We start from the raw sequence: 18,359 nt of genomic DNA on the forward strand, positions 1-18,359 counted from the left end.
ACATCAAAGGTTTTAACTTTTGCAGCCAGTTAGTACTTATTGTAGATATATTTCTTATTTTTCATCGTTATCATTGTCATTTCCTTGCGGTATTTTGCCTAAGTCTATGGAGATGGGGTCTTGAAACAGACTAAGTGGACCTGACAGCAATGAGTATATTTACAACAATAACATTATCTCTAGGTTCACTGTTTCTCCAATTTTAGGAAAAACTCAATAATAAAGAGTCAATTTATAGCAGCTTCTACGTGTGCTTGCTATATATATTATTTAATGAGGCGACAGTTGTCATAATGCGTTTATCTATAGTACTTACTAATAGGAGTTTTTGTGAGAATAATCGGATACAGTTTCAGCCTCTTGTTTGATTCCTATTAGTCAGATGTTGCAGGAGCTTTGGGGGGAGAGCTCATACTTGTTATTAACTTTTAGAGTCTTCTGGTTATCATATATCTGATTAAGATAGTTACACTGACATGTTTTCAACCGTATTTACCTGATTAATTAGAAGTAAAAGAGTTGATTCCCGCCAGCCGGAGCCCTTTGTATGTAATAACGCTGATTGATATCAAAAGTTGATTCCTTCCAAGGTATCTCTGGATATCTATTTTATGGGGAGTATATAAACAAAAAATGTGTATGTTTCCCTTATTCCTATAGTATTTTTAATTAAAGGCGATTCTTCTTAGGATATCATACCATACTGTAATATTTCTTTATCCGTACTTGATCTAATCTTACCTATTGGTTTTTTGAAGCAGGTACTAGTATTATTTTTTTGATTTGTTGTACAATCTCTTGGGCCCAGGTTACGATCTGTGATATGATCTGATAACGAAGAGCTGCTTTGGATAGCTTCCTATTAGTCTAAACAAAAAGATTCGGGAGTTAGGTCTATATTTTCTGTTTCTGTTATATAGATTTAAGATAGGGGCAAAAAATGCCCTATCTGTCAGTAGTCTTACCCAAGATAATGGAGTCTTCTATTCCAAAGGTATAGATGGTGTTTTAAGGTTCTCGGATATCGAGCACGAGAGAGTAGTATTAAAAGATCTCCCTGCCTGCGGATGTGAAAAAGGGGAGTATATCAAGTTTCATTTACGGAAGGATCTAACTTCAATTTCTCATGGGTGGCGACTTGTTTGGTTTCAAGTCTCAGTTTTGGGAGAGTTGTTAGGACATTTGTTGATGAGCAATCGTACTTTAAGTGACTGTTAATGAAGAGTTTATCTACTTTAATTCCAAAAACATCCACAAAAGTTGATCATGGAGTCAACTCATTTTCAGAGTCAATGTGTACTCTCTCTTTCCTGTTTTTCTTTTCATATGTTGTTTCCCTCATGTTGTGAATATATTAGCGTTTTCATCTTCCTATTAGTATCAGCATTAAATAACTTGTAGTATGACAGTGAGTATTGTTGTAATGAACCTTTGTGATAACATAGCTATATTTGTTATTGTTCTGTAAATGCAATGATGTGACATGCCGCTTTTTGTTTTCACAGCACAGCATAGCCATTGTTCAGGTACCTGGCAAGAGGCCGTTCGGACAGAGTCTTGTTAATATCTACATTAATGGACACCAGAAGGTCTCTACGGCTCTCAAGTTTCCCTCTATGAGTGAAGTGCGTATTACCTCAAAACAAAAATTAATTGCTCAAACCTGGTTTGCCATTTCCAATATATGTATTTTGCTGTTATCTCTGAATTCGTAAAATCTCTTCCATGCCTTGCTCATGTTGGACTTGCCCTATATCAATGAGCCCTAAAGAAAAAGTGAAGCACACGCAAATAGTTTTTTTTCAAATTTCAAGTTAGCATGGGGCATTCCACTAATCTAGATGATATAAATCTTTGCCTGAAATATTAATTTTATGTCACTTTCTGGCACTGCTTTTTGTTATGGGTGATATAGGGCCTGAATTATAGTTCAACCTCATGTAGTCGGCAGACCTTCAGTCTGTTGCTAGAGCAGACTACTTTGTCTCCACTGCGGACATACACCTCTGTTGGCCCAAGAGAGTAAGAGCCGTCGGAGGTTAAACTGGTAGTAAGAGACAGTGAAAAGTGCTAAATTACCCCCACGCCACTGGAGAAAAATCCAATTGCGTGCAGGTGATTGTTTTTTGTATTTTCAAAAAGAAAATCCGCTTTGGAATTTTCTTTTTGAAAATAAACAATCCATAACAATTTTCTGCTTATGTAGCTGTCTGTCAAACTTTCAATGCACTTACAGGAACTGCTGTGATAGCAGTTTCTATAACTGCAAGTGATATCCACTGCAGATATTACAAAACTTTGTAGGTGGGTACACTCTTAAGTTGAGTACTTTACTCTGTTGCCCTGATGGAATAAATACCCATCCACAAAACTCTAAACCAGGCGCTTTGTTGCTGGAAAAACGTCTGTCCTGTTGGACTCCTATCTAATGGACATGTGTGCTCAGTCACCAGTAATAGACATAAATCCAGAAATGATTTAATGTCACACATTAGACAATCATACAAAGATGACTAAATGAACACTCAAGGCAACATCAGCTCTTGTATATGAGATTATTATTCGTACCAGAAGATCATCAGGTGCAAAAAAAAGTTATGTTTATAATGATTACCCCAGTCCAGGTGGACTGAAAAAAACACAAAATCCGAACAGGATTTCGTAAAATTGCAAATGTAGTATTCTCAATTAATTATATAATATACTGTTTCTTTAATTTACTTCACTTAGAATTGTTTCCTTTCAAGTGCTTATGTTCTCTGTTGCCATGGTGCAGATATTCTGAAATCTAAATGTGAGACTTCTGGAGCTGTTGTCCAGAGCAGTTGTGCTGTCCTGGAATCAAATAAATATTTATTTTCTAAATTTCTACAATTCCTGGTTATACTTGAGCATTACAATTTTGGCGAGGATCAAAGACTCTTTTGCCACTATTATCCAGCACAGGGGCGAATTGTCTTCTATAGAGGAAAGAACCTATCATCCTACGTGCATCCTTTGGATTTATCTTTTGGATTTACTGGACTCTACATAAAGACCACCATTTTCTGCTTTGCTGCGGTGCTTTGACTTGATATACAACACATTTGGTAATCATTTTTTTATTACTTGCCCCATACTGCCTGTCTTTCCGTTTGCCGTTTGTGCTTAATTTTGAATCTCCCCTCCTTTGTGCGCCTTCTTTGTTCTACCGACTTCCTGACCCGCAAAGCCTTCTCTGTCAGCTTCTACAGCTCGTTGTGACGTGGTTTTCGAGACGCTTCTCACACACGTTCAACTTTGAACCTCCTTTAGATTTGCCTTCGTCTTTTGTGCGTGTGGCGTGAGTGCTTTGTTACACAAGAATCCTTACTCACTGTGTTGTTCCTTGTGCACGCTGACATCTAAGAGCGTTTTAAGAGCTTCTGCGCACACACGCTAGAACAACGTTTTCTTCTGTCAGTTGGGGTCTTTCTTCGTTTCCCGGGGAGGTGTTTAAATCCTTTTGAGTGCGGACACCGCAGTGCATTGTTCCTCACGTAACCTGTGCTCATCGTGTGGAACGGTTGAAACAAAGGTTTCCCAAGTAAGATTGTTTTTTTTATTTTTGGGCAGTACACATATTGGGCAGTAATAGTGTGTTTGTATTTTGCTGTGCCACTGAACACCCATGTGTTACATGTTTCTTCTCAACTAAATATTTGAATATTCCATTTTATACTTATTGTTTTAAACTATTATTTTGTCACAATGCAATGAGCCACCTGCAAAATTGTTTCAAACAAAGGAGAACCTCCCATGCCTTGGACTAGGTGAAAGGAAGTATTCTTAACTTATCTCAAAGCCATTGATGGTGAGAGACTGTCTGCAGAAAGGGCACATTTTCTTTTTTTTTTACATTGCCTAGGTTCTGAAGGGCAAGTTGTTTTTAGAACTCTTCCACAAACCGATGATAGTGGAGACAGAAATGTGTTTGAAGATACAATGGCTCACATAGAAATTGGTTTCAAACCCTCTTCTAGTGTTGCTTTGAACAGATTTCAATTTTACATGAGGGCTCAAGAGGAGGGTGAGACATTTGTTGATTTCCTTACGGCACTAGCGGCTCCGTCTGTCAATTGCAGTTTTGGTCCTATCACTGATAAAATGATCAGAGATCAGATTATTGTCCATGTCAAAAGTAAGAAAAAAATCCAAGCATGTCTGTGAATTATGGGGTATCCCAATTTAGGAGATGTCATCAGTATACTGCTAAAGCTATGGAACAATCGGAAAATTGGATGAAGTCCATACATAAGGATAATAAAAGAGCAGAAGATGACGTGTGTGCTGTAAAATCAGGATCTTCATGTGTTGGACAAAGGGTGTTTAAGAGACCTGACAAAGAATTTCATTGTTTTAGGTGTGGGAGTCTTACTCATGGTGCCTCTTTTCCTAAGTGTCCAGTGTTGGGTAAGGAATGTAAGAAGTGTGGGCGTTGTGGACATTTTGCTGTTGTTTGAACCCAAACTTTGGAGTGGTGCACCACTCGTTATTAAAAGATGGTTGGTCAATAAGTCAATAAGTCATATGGTCTTGTTAGAATTGTCTCAATCAATCCTTTATTTTCATAAGTGTCCGAATACAAAAAAGCCAGCCAACGCGTTTCGTTCATTTACAATAAACTTCTTCAGGGGATAGAATGACGGTCCTGGGAGAGACAATGTATGTGTGCAGTATAGCTGCTTGTGATTCCTTGTTAAGGGCCAGTATGCGGTGAGTCTGATGACTGAAAGGGAAATAGCCGTCTGCTTCGGGTGTACGAGTGACTTACCGGGTGGGTGCGGAGCCAAACATATACTGCGAGGGAGAGTGTGGAAACGGTATACGTGCGGGTATGCTGCAAGGCAAGGTTCTGCACTGGAACCTACGCACTCTCCACATGCCTGCGTGGAGCTTGAGCAGTGACAGCTGAAAGTCTTCATTCTGACTCCCAAAGTATGTGATGTCATCTTAGCAGTCAGGCTTCCCTCAACAGAGACTGTATATGGCTGCTTATGCGCCACATTTGTGGCTTGATGTGCTGCCAAATGTATTGATCCTCTGCCTGCACCCTTATCTGAAGTTCTTTTGTTTCCATTGTCCCTCGCCTGGCAAGGCCTTGCTTTGGGCACAGTTAAAGGGTACCTTTCAGCCCTTTGAGCTTTCATGCTGTTGCTGGACCAACTCTCCCTGTTCACGTCACCCATTGTGACCTGTTTCCTGAAAAGTTTAAGACAGATGTTCCCCCTTCACCTTTCATTATTTCCGTAGGGGACCTTAATTTAGTCCTAACATTTTTGGTGTGTTTACCTTTTGAGTCTATGCATAGCTGTACTCTCAGATTGCTCATCATTATAACTGTTTTTCTAGCGGTTTGTCTAACTCATCAGATTCAGCTGATTCTGGGTCTGGTTCTTCATCATCTTTTTATTCTGAAGAAGAGGCACGTCATAAGGAAATACCTGGACACAGGTGTGCTGCAGCACTTACAGGAGAATCTAGGTTTTATATTGACAAATGGATGCTGTGTTGCTGCAGCCTATTCAAAGATTTGTTTCCCTACAGTAGAAAGAACTAAATATGCCCATTTTGTTTTCCATCATTTTTGAACAAACAATATGCACTGAATGCTTAGATAAACAGTTGTATTCTAGTGTTAAAGTTGACTCATCATCGGCAAAATGTTCTGATCATCTGGATTTCTTTCTAAAAATATTGATTCAGATCTAAACTATTTCTGCACACCCAGGAATTATGCTTTCAGAACAATTGTGAATTCACTGTATTAAGATTACTCTTTGTCAGATTACATTTCTACTAAAGTCCCAGATGTGATAATCAACACACATTTTTCAAAGTAAGCCTTGCCTTAAAGTAAAGTTCTCCTTACCAATGAGGTGTATTTAAGGTGGATATACAGCTAGGGGCCACCATCAGTGACTGAGTCCATAGATGGCTTCAAGAGGTATGACAAGCCACCCGGTCTCCAGCTCAACAAACAAGTTAAAAATTGGAAGAGCCCAAGTTTCAGAAATGTTGCATTTGGCATTGTAGGCATGGACCAATGAGAGAGTAAGCTATGGGCCTCAGATCGCCTCCTTTCTTTTCAGACTATTAGCACATCACCTCAATATAGAGATGTGGGGAATGATAGTGCTCTGTTCTGGAAGAATTCTAGACCACCTGGTTCTAGAGGCAAAAAAGCAAACTAGAACAAGCGACTAGTCCTCTTCCTTTGCCTATACAATGCTTCCAGTGAAGCTGTCCATAAATCCTACATGAAGCTAGACATTTCCAAGATTTGTTGCCTATCTATTAAGTGCTTGTACTCTGGCCTCCTGTAGCAGTACTGGATAGCTTGAATCATTGGCCAGAACAGTGGGCAGACTACTCAACCCATTTGATATTTATGAGTACCTCTATATGAGCAATATCCCTGGCAACCTTTCCTTTTAACCTAAGAAAAGAGGTCTCTCATCTGTATCTCACCATGTGGCTCAGAAAGTTATGTTTCATAAGTAGTTTCATTCACAGTATTTCTGATAGTTCAATAGCATGTATTTAATTTCATGAATTCAATCTCAATTTTTTTCCACTAATACCCTAACTCCAGGTAGTTTATCCTGGATATTTCTCATTCTGTATTCTTCATACATCCAGAAAAGGGGGTGGTGATGAACAGAGTGTCTGAATTAAGCAGACGACTCTTACCCAGTCCTAAGATCAGGGCTTGATCCATCACCGTTTTTTAGCTCACTGCACCATCCCAGCTCAGAACTTGGCTATATGCAAATTAGTCTGACCCTGGCCCAGTGCATCATGGGAACAGGGCAGACCAAACTACCAAGCCAATTCTTATACTCATACATCCACCAAACTTTTCATTCCTCCACATATCCACTAAAAGACATCTTTCTCATCACTGGTCTTGAATGTATACATTATAACATGTCATACTTTTTCCATCTTCAGTATATATAGCTACATATTCACTACTTTGTCTTTTATTTCTTACACTAGTATCATAATTCCAGTTCAATTTTCACACTTTGTTGTGGCGTGACAGCGCACATTTCGGCGTGAAAGGCCTTCTTCGGGATGCTACTAATTAAGATCCTTCTTAGTTTACAGCAGGGGTCTCCAAACCGGTCCTGGAGGGCCGGATCCATGCCAGATTTTTAAAATTACTACATGTATCTCAATGGGGATATCCAAAAAATCTGGCATGGATCCGGCCCTCCAGGACCAGTTTGGAGACCCCTGGTTTACAGTAACCTGCAAAATTCAACATGAACCCTTCCTGAGCCACACGCACAATTCTATCTATGTACATACATAATCCTCAATTCTAGATAGGGGAAACACTGGTAGTGTACCTTCCCCCACGTGTTGATAAAGGTCACCCAAGCTGTGACCGAGTGAAACGGTGAGAATAAAAAAGTTGTAACCTCTATATAGTTGTCTACTTCATGTATTATGAAAAATGCAGACTATAAAAAGGGAAATTCAACAATAAATGACTTCAAACCTTTTCTTCCTCAAACTTAGTACCAACCAAAGAGAACAGGCGTAAAGCCGGGACACCCCCGCTGGGGGTAGCCGTGCGCTTTATAAAATCCATAAATAAATAAATAAATAAAGCTTGTGGGGAAAACAAGGCAAAGCAAAAAACTTTATGAAGCCCTTGTTGACATATAGATACATCGATAAATAATTCATAAATAAAAAAAAGCCCTACTTGTACGAACCATGAAGGGTACCATACGTCCTTACAAATTTGCTTTCCTTGATAATCAATCTTGGTACTGGTTTGGAGAGGTCATCTGGGAGAGATGAAGATCAGAGTACTCTGGTCTCTGGCAGAAGCTTGTCTTTGCCACAGTTTGCTGGGGTTACAAGCAATTTGCTTGGCACTGAAGGTGCTGCTCCCAACCATCAAGAGGGAATGACAACAGGTGCTTACAGACAACATATATGCCATCTGGTACTGCAACAAACAGTGCAGTGTGGGGAGTGGGTCCTGTGTCGGCAGGCTCTGCACCGCTTGAAGTGGCTGAATGTTCATATATCTTCCTGATTGCCCAGCACGTTACAGGACCTTTAAACACCCGGGCTGACCAACTCAGCTGATGTTGCCTAGCGGATCATGAATAGTGGTTAATAGTTTTTAAGGTGGCACAGGGCATCTTCCAAAATTGGGAAGTACTCTGGCTCGATCTGTTTGCAAGTGCAGAAAACACGAGTCAAAATATTTGTCTTTTGAGTTCCAAGGCAGTCCTCCATTGGAAATGCCTTTATCTAACATCTAACTCCTGTGTCTCTTTTCCACCCCTCCCTCTCCTGCCCAGAGTACTCAATGAGATCGAGAGCGACCAGGCCCAAGTCATCTGGAGTGGGTGAGGAAATTGTACTACCCAGAATTTTGTAATGTTTGAGCACATGTCCTCCAAATCTGCAGAGAACCCACTGTCACAGCAGCAGAGCTATGTCTCGCACTTCAGTCTGCACTCTCTACACCTCTATGCATGGAGATTGAGTGGTGTGAGTTGATAACTTGTGATATTTCTCCCAAAGTGTTTAGTGTTATCTTAGGAGGTGTCCATCAACACAATCAATTTAAGCGGGACAATGGGAGAAGTTTTTGTCTTGTGCTCTTCCTGAAACATGCAACCTGTGAAAACGAATTATCAGCTGTCTTGTTCTGTTTGACATTGGTTCAGTATGGACTGTCTGGGGCAACAGGTTAATGTTACCTCACAGCCAGCCCTTTTAGGCCTTCTTACCTGGTCAGGTATACCTAACCAGCCATCCCTCTCCAAGTTACATGTTGTAAAGCGTTTTTTAGGTCTCGCGCCTGCGACGCCGCGAAGCGCTGTCGCAATGCGAGACCTGTAGTCGTCGACTCCGCTTTCAAGGGCTTGTTAGGTCTCGCACCTGCGACGCAGCGCAAAGCGCTGTCGCGATCAAGGGCTTGCAAGGGAGACAGGAGATGGGCACGCGTAGGCTGCAACTCGGATCGGATTGGTAAACGCGCGCGTTCACCATGTACACTCATGCGATGCGCCCATCTCCTGTCTCCCTTGCAAGCCTCGTGGAGTAACTTCCACTTTTCCTCCCACTTCTGCCGTGGGCTCCATGGCCCGTCAACGTGCACCGTACTCTAAGATTGGCTCCATGGCATGACTAAGCCCCCCCGTCCCCACCCCTGCCAAGAGGAAACGTGCAAACTCACCCGGTGTGGCGCATCGAACACTCGTACTGTCCGGGAGGCAGCAGGGCAAGAAGTGACGATCTGTGCGAGGGCGTGTGAGGGCGTGTGAGGGCGTGCAGCGGCAGTAGTAGGGTCTCCCGCCCCCTGCGGCTCGAGCCTGTGAAATGACGCTCCCTCTCTTCCAAGCTTTTATTCCAGGGCCGGAGCTCCCGCAGTCACGTTTTCATCTGCCTTGACGCACGTGTTGTCAGCGAGGGAAGCCCCGTGTGTTTCTTGACGCCTTCCATCCCTCCCCCCTCGATCCAGACCCAGCCCTCTCACGCCACCCGCACCCCAGCCCTCATCTCTATCTATGCCCGTCTCGCAGTGCTCCTCGCTTTTACCATCCTTCCTCCCCACTCCTTCCAGCTCTCTGTGCACCGAATAGCAGCTCTAGACGTGACCGCAGCACCCAATGACACCGGCCATTTGTTTGCCCGAGAGGCTCCCCGCGCTCTGCCATACAAGGGGCTTGTTTAGGGTAAGCGTTGGTCACTGTACATCCACCGACACGTGTAGTCCTAAGGCTTTTCGAAATATTCCGTATCAGTTTGTATTTAAGCTTATTTCGCGGACCATCTCAAGATAGCATGAGGAAGTGCATGTGAATTCCAGTAAGTACATTTACTTAATGATAAACACTTCGGCCGTCTAGCCTTCACGCTTTTTTCGAGCTCTTGGACAACATTTCTGTTGCACTTTTTTCTACCTCTTCATGCACAAACTTCAGAGGTGCACTTGATTAGTGACTCACTTTATTTTTTATAGCGTGTCACGTAGATGTATCTTTGTGTACACTTACGCTGCAACACAACGTTTAAGATGCGAGCACAGTTTTTCCGTATTATCACCTATGTCAACTTCTCAAACATTTAATACCACAAAAGAGGGTCCGAGGGAAGTTTAAAGTCTCAACAGGATTCAATACCCCATTCCTTACAACTCCTACACAAAGCGGAATCACTCTAAGACCAATGTACATCTAAATAGAAAGGTGAATATTCTATCTGTAACACCACTAGTGTGTGAGAAGGGCAAGGCTACAACTAAGAATCAGCAAGGATATTAAGGAATCCCATCACTACACAGTAAATTCATTGTCTCAATAAGTGCAGTGCATATAAAAAATGTATATGCACTGCACTTATTGAGACAATGAATTATGTCTGACGCACACTACACATATCTTTTGTTCAGCTCTTTCCTTCAGATAGAATCATCAGAAGGATACGGTACATCACACATTGGTCTTCTCTGATTTATAAGAGAGCCTGTGTGGGTACTGTTTGGTTCCCAGATGATGACACTGGGCACGATACTGTATAGTGATGGGATACCTTAATATCCTTGCATGATTCTTAGTTGTAGCCTTGCCCTTCTCACACACTAGTGGTGTTACAGATAGAATATTCACCTTTCTATTTAGATGTACATTGGTCTTAGAGTACATTGATAATAGTCTTCAGGATTCCGTTTTGTGTAGTAACTTCTCAAACATGACAGGCCGTCTTTAATTTCCTTAGGCACTTGATGTTTTCTTTTCCAATTTATTTTGCTTTTTAGACAATCCGCATGTTTTCAGCATATCACCAGCATGCATACTAGTGATTTTGTTTTGGCACACTAGTGCTACATTACAAATGAGATTGGCATTCGTGCCACTTTTCTTGTTACAAACGATGTGAGTAGAGAGTTAGCTCAGCAGTGTCTCCTCTGGGGTCGGATGTGAAAAAGCACATCACGCTGGTAAAAAAAGCAAGGACCTGTTAATTTCGATGAACCCAGAATTAATCCATCCTGTCATCTGACCTTCATTCTCTGGGTGTGGGGGCAAGCCTTATGTTCTCGGTAATGCTTTAGGGGACGTCACAACCCACAGATAGGGGTCCGTGCCAAGACTGTTCCCGACCTGCAGCTGATAAAAAAACTGAGAGCTTCTGGTACAAACGCTTTACTCTGAGGAAAATATTTGCACAGGAAGATGGATAACCCCTCGATTCTAAATGTCCGCCGTTGTGTAAGAGGCACGGAATTCAAATACGGCCTCAGACAACTAGTCATCGCACCCACCCACGCAACAGGCCATACGCTGGACGCCGTCTTCTCCACAAGCACCCTCGTCGCCTTCGACCATACCTCTGAACCCCACTTCACCTTCAAAAAACCAACCACGCACCATCGCACCCAACAGCCACCACGCAGCTGCTGGAACAAAGTCACCGAAGACCAGCTGACCACAACCCTCGCCCAGAACCCACCCATCGACCCCACCTGCCATGACGCCGCAGCCCGCAACCTCAGACAGTGGATCGACGACTGCGCCAACACCCACTCCCCACTCAAGAGACCATCCAACAGCCACGCCAGCAGGAGAGCCCCCTGGTTCACCGACGAGCTCCTGACCTCCAAACGCGCCTGCCGTAAGCTGAAGAAGTAATAGCTCCACAAACGAACGCCAGAAAATCACCCAGCCCACAAGGACACCACGCGCAGACATCACCACCTCATCAGACTAGCCAAGAGATCCTCCTTCAAAGACCGCCTGGACAACAATGCACACGACAGCAAAGAGCTCTTCCGCATCGTGATAGAACTCTCCAATCCCGACGCCAGCGCCAACGACATCCCGCCCTCACAAGAACTGTGTGACTCACTGGCCATCTTCTTCAACCCCAAGATTGCTGACATTCACGACAGCTTCAATTCCAAGACCGCACCAACGATGCACGACTCCACCACCCCCACGATCACCAACAGCGCCAACCACCTGATCTCCTGGACCTACACCAACGACGACGAGACACGCAAGATCATGAACTCCATCCACTCAGGATTTCCGTCAGACCCATGCCCACACCACGTATTCAACAAAGCAGACGCAACCATCGCACCCCAACTACGGAAGGTCATCAACATCTCCTTCGAAAAAGCGACATTCCCGGAAAGCTGGAAGCACGCCGAAATCAACACCCTCCTCAAAAAAGCCCAAAGCGGACCCCAAGGACCTCAAGAACTTCCGACTCATCTCCCTGCTCCCGTTCCCGGCAAAGGTATTCAAGAAAATCGTCAACATTCAACTGACCCACCACCTCGAAGGCAACAACATCCTGTGCCCGTCCCAATCCTGATTCAGACGAAACCACAGCACCGAGACAGCCCTCATCGCCGCCACAACAGATGACATCAGACGCCAAAAGGACAACGGCGAAACATCGGCCCTCATCCTCCTGGACCTGTCAGCCGCATTCGACACGGTCTGCCACCGCACCCTAAAGACACACCTCCAAGAAGCCGAAATCCAAGAGAAGTCCCTTGACTGGACCACGTCCTTCCTCTCCGGCAAAACCCAGAGCGTCCGCCTCCCACCTTTCCGGTCAGAAGCCACCAACATCATCTGCGGCGTCCCCCAGGGCTCATCCCTTAGCCCGACACTGTCCAACATCTACATGGCCCCCCTCGCACAAGTGGCCCGCCACCACAACCTCAACATCATCTCCTACGCCGACGACACCCAGCTCATCCTCTCCCTCACCAAGGACCCCCACACCGTCAAAACCAACATTCACGAGGGCATGAAGGCCATCGCCGACTGGATGAGGAGCAGCCGTCTGAAACTGAACTCGGACAAAACGGAGATCCTCATCCTCGGACCCACCCCCTCAGGCTGGGACGACTCCTGGTGGCCGACCGCGCTAGGGACAGCACCGACACCAACCGACCACGCACGCACGCCCCCCCCACCCCCACCCCAGCGCCTTGAGACCCTCACAGGTATGTAGCACGCTTTACAAGTACCCTGATTAATTGATACCAACTGACCGCTTTCTACATCTTGTAGCTTTTTGTTATCTCCCTGTGCTCCAGTTCCCGCGTCAGACAAAACTGGTTGTTCCCAAAAACATGCTGAAAATACAGTACTGACTTCATTCTTACAAATAAAACTAGGCGACCACAATATATAATGGGCTGTCAAGACTAGAGTCACTCCCCCTCCCCCTCAGCTGGCACGTGCTGGACAGGGGCACTTGGACGCATGGCTACTCTGTTCCCTTCCCGCTTACCCTCCTAAAACAAGCATTTGCAATGCAGTAGGTCTCGCATTTACGCGAGTTTGAGCTATTGACATTGCAAATAACAATGCCTTTTATTTTTGTTTTTAAAACATAAATAAAAGGCATTGTCATTTACAATGCCAATAGCTTAAACTTGCGTAAATGCGAGACGTATTGCATTGCAAGTGCTTGTTTTAAAGAAGCTGGTCCATTTGTTCCCACCTACCCCATTTGTCATTCCGCAGTGGTACCTTAATTTGGCACTCACCTTTTCGATGTGCACTCCAAATCTATTTCTCTTTGAGGCCACTCAGGTAGTATTTTACCTACCTTGGTGAGCGGAGCCACCTATGATGAAGATGGCTGAAGTGTCTCCTCTAATATATGAAAGATATGGCTGAAGTGTCTCCTCTAATATATGGCTGAAGTGTCTCCTCTAATATATGAAAGATATTCCTGTAGGAAGTTACTTTAGGCCTTAAACAGAGGACTTATTATGTCTTGATGTGTTGTGAATCAATCCATCACCTTACCAGCTTTCTGTTCACCGCCTCATCCCTCCAAGGAGAAAAAACATATGTGGACTGAACAAGGGAATACTGACAAGACGAGTAGCATTTCTTTGATTTCTCTGGGGCTACAAAAGACAAAGCTGTGCAAAAGAGGGCATCAAGATCTGTAATGGGCTGGCCTAGAATCAGCCTCCAGAAAGCTTGCATGCTCATTCTACCAGAGTAAGGGCCGCTATCAATGCCCTTGAGATGGTGTGTCAGTGATGGACATTTGCCAGGCTGTTAGGTGGGCATCCCTCAAACCATTCATGAAGCACTACTGCTTGGAAAACCATGTTTGGCGGGACTAGCTTTTTGTCTGATCTGTCCTACAAGACATTTTAGTTTGAGCCATTACACCCACACACCACCTGGAGGGTGCTGCTGCAAGGTGAACAAACTTGCTGTTATAAGTATCTATCAAAAGAGTAAGTTACGTACCATTGGTAATGACTTTTCTGTTGGAGACTATCTAACTGCAGATTCCTCACCGACCCACCATCCTGCCCATTCTCTGAAATGGATTCATACAGTTTATTGATAAGATCTTAAACGTGAACGATCTGCACACTGCACTTCTGCGTTCGATGGGTCCTCATCCGACGGCGGGCACGGAGATCATAAAGAAACTTACAGCTCGTGGAGGTGTCAGTTATAAAGGGGCCCCAGTGTCACATGCGGAGTCGACGGACTAGACGCAGAGACAAACAATGCCACCTGTCGACGTTTGAGGTAATTACTAATACATTTTCTGGATCCTGAAATCCACAAGGTGAGGAGTCTGCAGTTAGTGTATCTACCAGAAAAGGTGTTTCCGAATTTGAGTGATTGTGTGATGATTGTTGACCTTTGAGGCTAGGAAACTTCAGAAGCTGTCCCACAGTAAGGAGACGATTCCTGTGAAGAACCTTGTGACTTGTCGGTCTACCATCCATTCAAAGTTTGTACAGTGGGATGTATTGGAACTTCTCTTTTCATAATAAAAGACTTGGAATCCTAATGAGCCTCTATGTTTTCTTCATGTTGTGGGTGAAACATTAGATTAGAACATGACTTCCTGGTTAGAGATACTGTTCACTTACCCTCTTTTTGTGCCAAAAAATCCATATTCTTGGCAGTAGCTTGGATGGCCAACTTGCACATCCCCTAGAGTTGGTTCTTGATGTCCTTTATGTATTTCAGTTATTTGACTGGTACACTATCTTCAGCAGAATCTCGAAAACAGACATCACTGAGTAAACTGGCTTTCCTCCCAAAAGATAAGGTTGTAGGGAGTAATAACTGTTCCATCATTTCTTGTGTAGTGAAAAAGCAACATATTTGTCCACCTTGAATTGTGGTGCACCTTCATGGCGCTCGTAATATCAACCAGTATCCAATTGAAGCACTCTTTCAGATTGTCCCTGTGTCAGTGTTAACAAGTGGTCTTGGTCATCTAAACTCTTCTCAAGTTCAGCACGTATTTGCTGAGGTAACTTCTCCCTGCCCTGGTCAGAGTCAAGTCTGCTGGCCCATAGTAGAGAACAGGTTGCCATAGTCGGGTCATTACAGGAGAATTCTTCTTTTTTTATTTTTTTTATTTCTGTCTATTGTTTTTCAGGTTAACAGGTTCAATATCAGCACCTTACACCCATGTGAAACACAGATCAGGTTCATCGCAACAGTACATACATTTCTTGACCTCTCCAGCAAATCTCAGCAGTAGAACAACATAGTAGTGATAACTGTACACATATCAGGGTACCTGGACATTCCGCCTCTGCCTTCCCTTACCATTTTTCAATATTGCTTCTCGTTCATCTGCGTGTATCTGAACATCTATATACATACATGTCTCCCCTTCATCCCGCCCTAACTCTTAGGATCGCACTCTTATTTCACTCCATACCACAATGCCCATTATCCCACTGGTTCTCACCCCTCGGATGGGCAATCGAGTAGCACTGCAATAGGGCCCATATATCCCTGGGCCTGGAGTCTATAGGTAGTAATTCTGCATAAGTCGTAAGACGCTCTTGGCACATTATCAGGTCAGCAATGCACTCCTTGAACTTGGGTGCCCGCCCCCTGCCCCATTGGCAAGCCACCCTCCTTTTGGCCATTAGTAGCACCAGTGCAGCAAATTTACGGTGTTCAGCTCGTAGGGGCTTAACATATCCAAGTAGGGCCATCAATGGCGTAGCCTCCACAGGTATATCAATCATTAATTGTAAAGCCTGAAACACTTGATTCCAGTATATGTTCACCTCAGGGCAACCCCATGCTAAGTGCAGCAAATCATCCCCCGCAGCATGACATCTATCACACCTATCAACGTCTCTCAACTTGAATTTGTACATCTTGGCCGGGGTATAATGTAACATGTGTAAAAATGTATAATGTATTATCCGGAGTCTGCTGCTGGCCGACACTCACTCAGTCTGCAGACAACAACCCTCCCATTGCTCGTGTGTCAGGGCTTGTCCAAGTTCCTCTCCCCATCTTGTGTGCGACAATGTGGTTGGTAATTCCCTCCGTGTATGCACCGTTTTATATATCAATGAAACCAGCCTTTTAGCCGTATCTCTCCCTAGTATGAGTTGTAGTGGGGTGAGCGCTTGTGGTTCCGCCGGGAAATCAGGAGTAAGTGATCTTATCCCTTGCCGCAGTCTAATATACACAAAGACATCTAGTGGTGTCTTCTGAGCATTTTGGAACATGTGTTCGATATTGCGGAATTGGCCTTCATGATACAGGTCCCCCCAGGTGCAAATGTGGGTCCGCTGTTAAAAATTTCGAAAACCCCCCTCCTGTAGTAGCGGCATGTTAGGATGGTAAGTAAGAGGCATCAAGGGCAAGTATAACATGGGAACATCCAGCATATGTCTTATGCGTTGCCATGCTGCTATCGTGCGTGTGACAGTGTTGGGTTTTCTGTCTCTTATCTACTGGTGCATATAATGGTCCCTCTATCAGCATGGGGTGCGCAAGCCAATGTTCCACTGCGACTTGAGGCATATATCTCGGCTGTTTCACCCAAAACCAAGCGTAGTGGGCTTGCGTGCACATAAAGTAGAGCTTGAAGTTCGGTATGCCAAACCCCCCCTGTAAGTAGGGTCGTGTCATTACCTCCCACTGCAATCTAGGTTGCTTACCCCACCAGACAAGGCGTATCAGTTCCGACTTAAGTGATTTAAAAAATTGTGTTCCCGGATAAAACAGGATGTTTAGAAAAAGGTATAACAACTGGGGGAGTACCACCATTTTTATCAAGGACGCTTGGCCCGCCATGGAGAGGGGTAGCGCCACCCAGCGTGGGACGCAATCTGCTATACGAATTATGCCCGTCCCATAATTCATCCTTATAAGTTCCTCCTTATCTCTGGTGACTCTTATCCCCAAATACTTCAGTTCGTCCTCACACCACTCCAGGGGGTAATCCAGCGAGAAGTGTGTTGTGGCTGTTTTTAGCGGGAAAATGCTCGATTTCCCCCAATTTATCTGGATTCCCGAAAGCTGCCCAAACACTATGAATTCTCTAAGTATCGGATTTAAGTTTTGCTGGGGGTCCCGAATGTAAAGAGTGATATCGTCTGCATATAAGGATACAAGTATTTGGCGCAGGTTACAGCGTAAGGCCTTGTGATTGTGGTGCTGTCGCAGTTTCCCCGCCAGCGGCTTCACCGCGATGGCAAAAAATAATGGGGAGAGGGGACACCCCTCCCAGGTTCCCATTGTGATGCTAATCGATTGTGATGTATGACCATTTACAAGGACCTTGGCCACTGGCAAGCAGTATGAAAGCTTAATACATGACAAGAGCAATGGTGGGAAACCCATGTGTAACATTACCCCAAAAATATAGTCCCATTCTATGGAGTCGAACGCTTTGGTAGAGTCTAAAAAAATCGCAGCTAGCGGGAGGTCAGGCGAAACATTACTTAAGACAGCAAATAACGTCCTCAAATTGTCAGAGGTTGCCCTTCCGGGTGCAAAGCCCGATTGATCGGGTAGGATCAAGTTCTCCATTAGCAAGCCCAGGTGCGTTGCAAGCAATTTGGCCAGAATTTTAGCATTTCAATTCAGGAGTGAGAGCGGTCTATAAGAATCGCATTGCTCTGGTACCATTCCCTGCTTCAACTGCAATAGTATGAGTGTTTCCCTCATAGTGGCAAGCAGATGTCCCACTTCCAGCGAGTCCTCATACACTTCCCTAAGGATAGGGGCCATCAAGTCTACATACGTTTTGTAGAATTCTGCTGGGATTCCATCCGTCCCTGTGGCCTTTCCAGACTGCAGCCCCATTATTGCCTTCTGTACCTCGTCCAGTTCGAATGGCGCACATAAAAAGGTCCTCTGCACATCACTTAGCCAGCCCAGCGACACATCCCCCAGAAAGCCATCTAGGTCGAGGCCATTTGTTCTAGTTGTGGAGTAAAGCTTTTTGTAATGACTCAAAAAGTCATTAAGTATGATAGCTGTATCACGGCATGCCTCCCCTTCCAGATCCTCCACTTCCATTAAATA

General features: G+C 44.3%; 1 protein-coding gene across 2 annotated transcripts in view; it reads left to right on the forward strand.

Annotated features, from left to right (window-relative positions):
• The window catches only part of NBEAL1 (neurobeachin like 1), a 916,399-nt gene that overhangs the window by 339,641 nt on the left and 558,399 nt on the right, over positions 1-18,359 (forward strand). For both annotated transcript variants that reach the window (XM_086955272.1, XM_086955273.1), the window contains one exon: positions 1,506-1,625. In XM_086955272.1, the coding sequence (XP_086811398.1) occupies positions 1,506-1,625 (120 nt within the window). The remainder of the gene's footprint in view (positions 1-1,505; positions 1,626-18,359) is intronic.

This window comes from Lissotriton vulgaris, chromosome 2_1, assembly GCF_964263255.1.
Source record: "Lissotriton vulgaris chromosome 2_1, aLisVul1.2, whole genome shotgun sequence".
In the NCBI taxonomy this organism is placed as follows: domain Eukaryota; kingdom Metazoa; phylum Chordata; class Amphibia; order Caudata; family Salamandridae; genus Lissotriton; species Lissotriton vulgaris.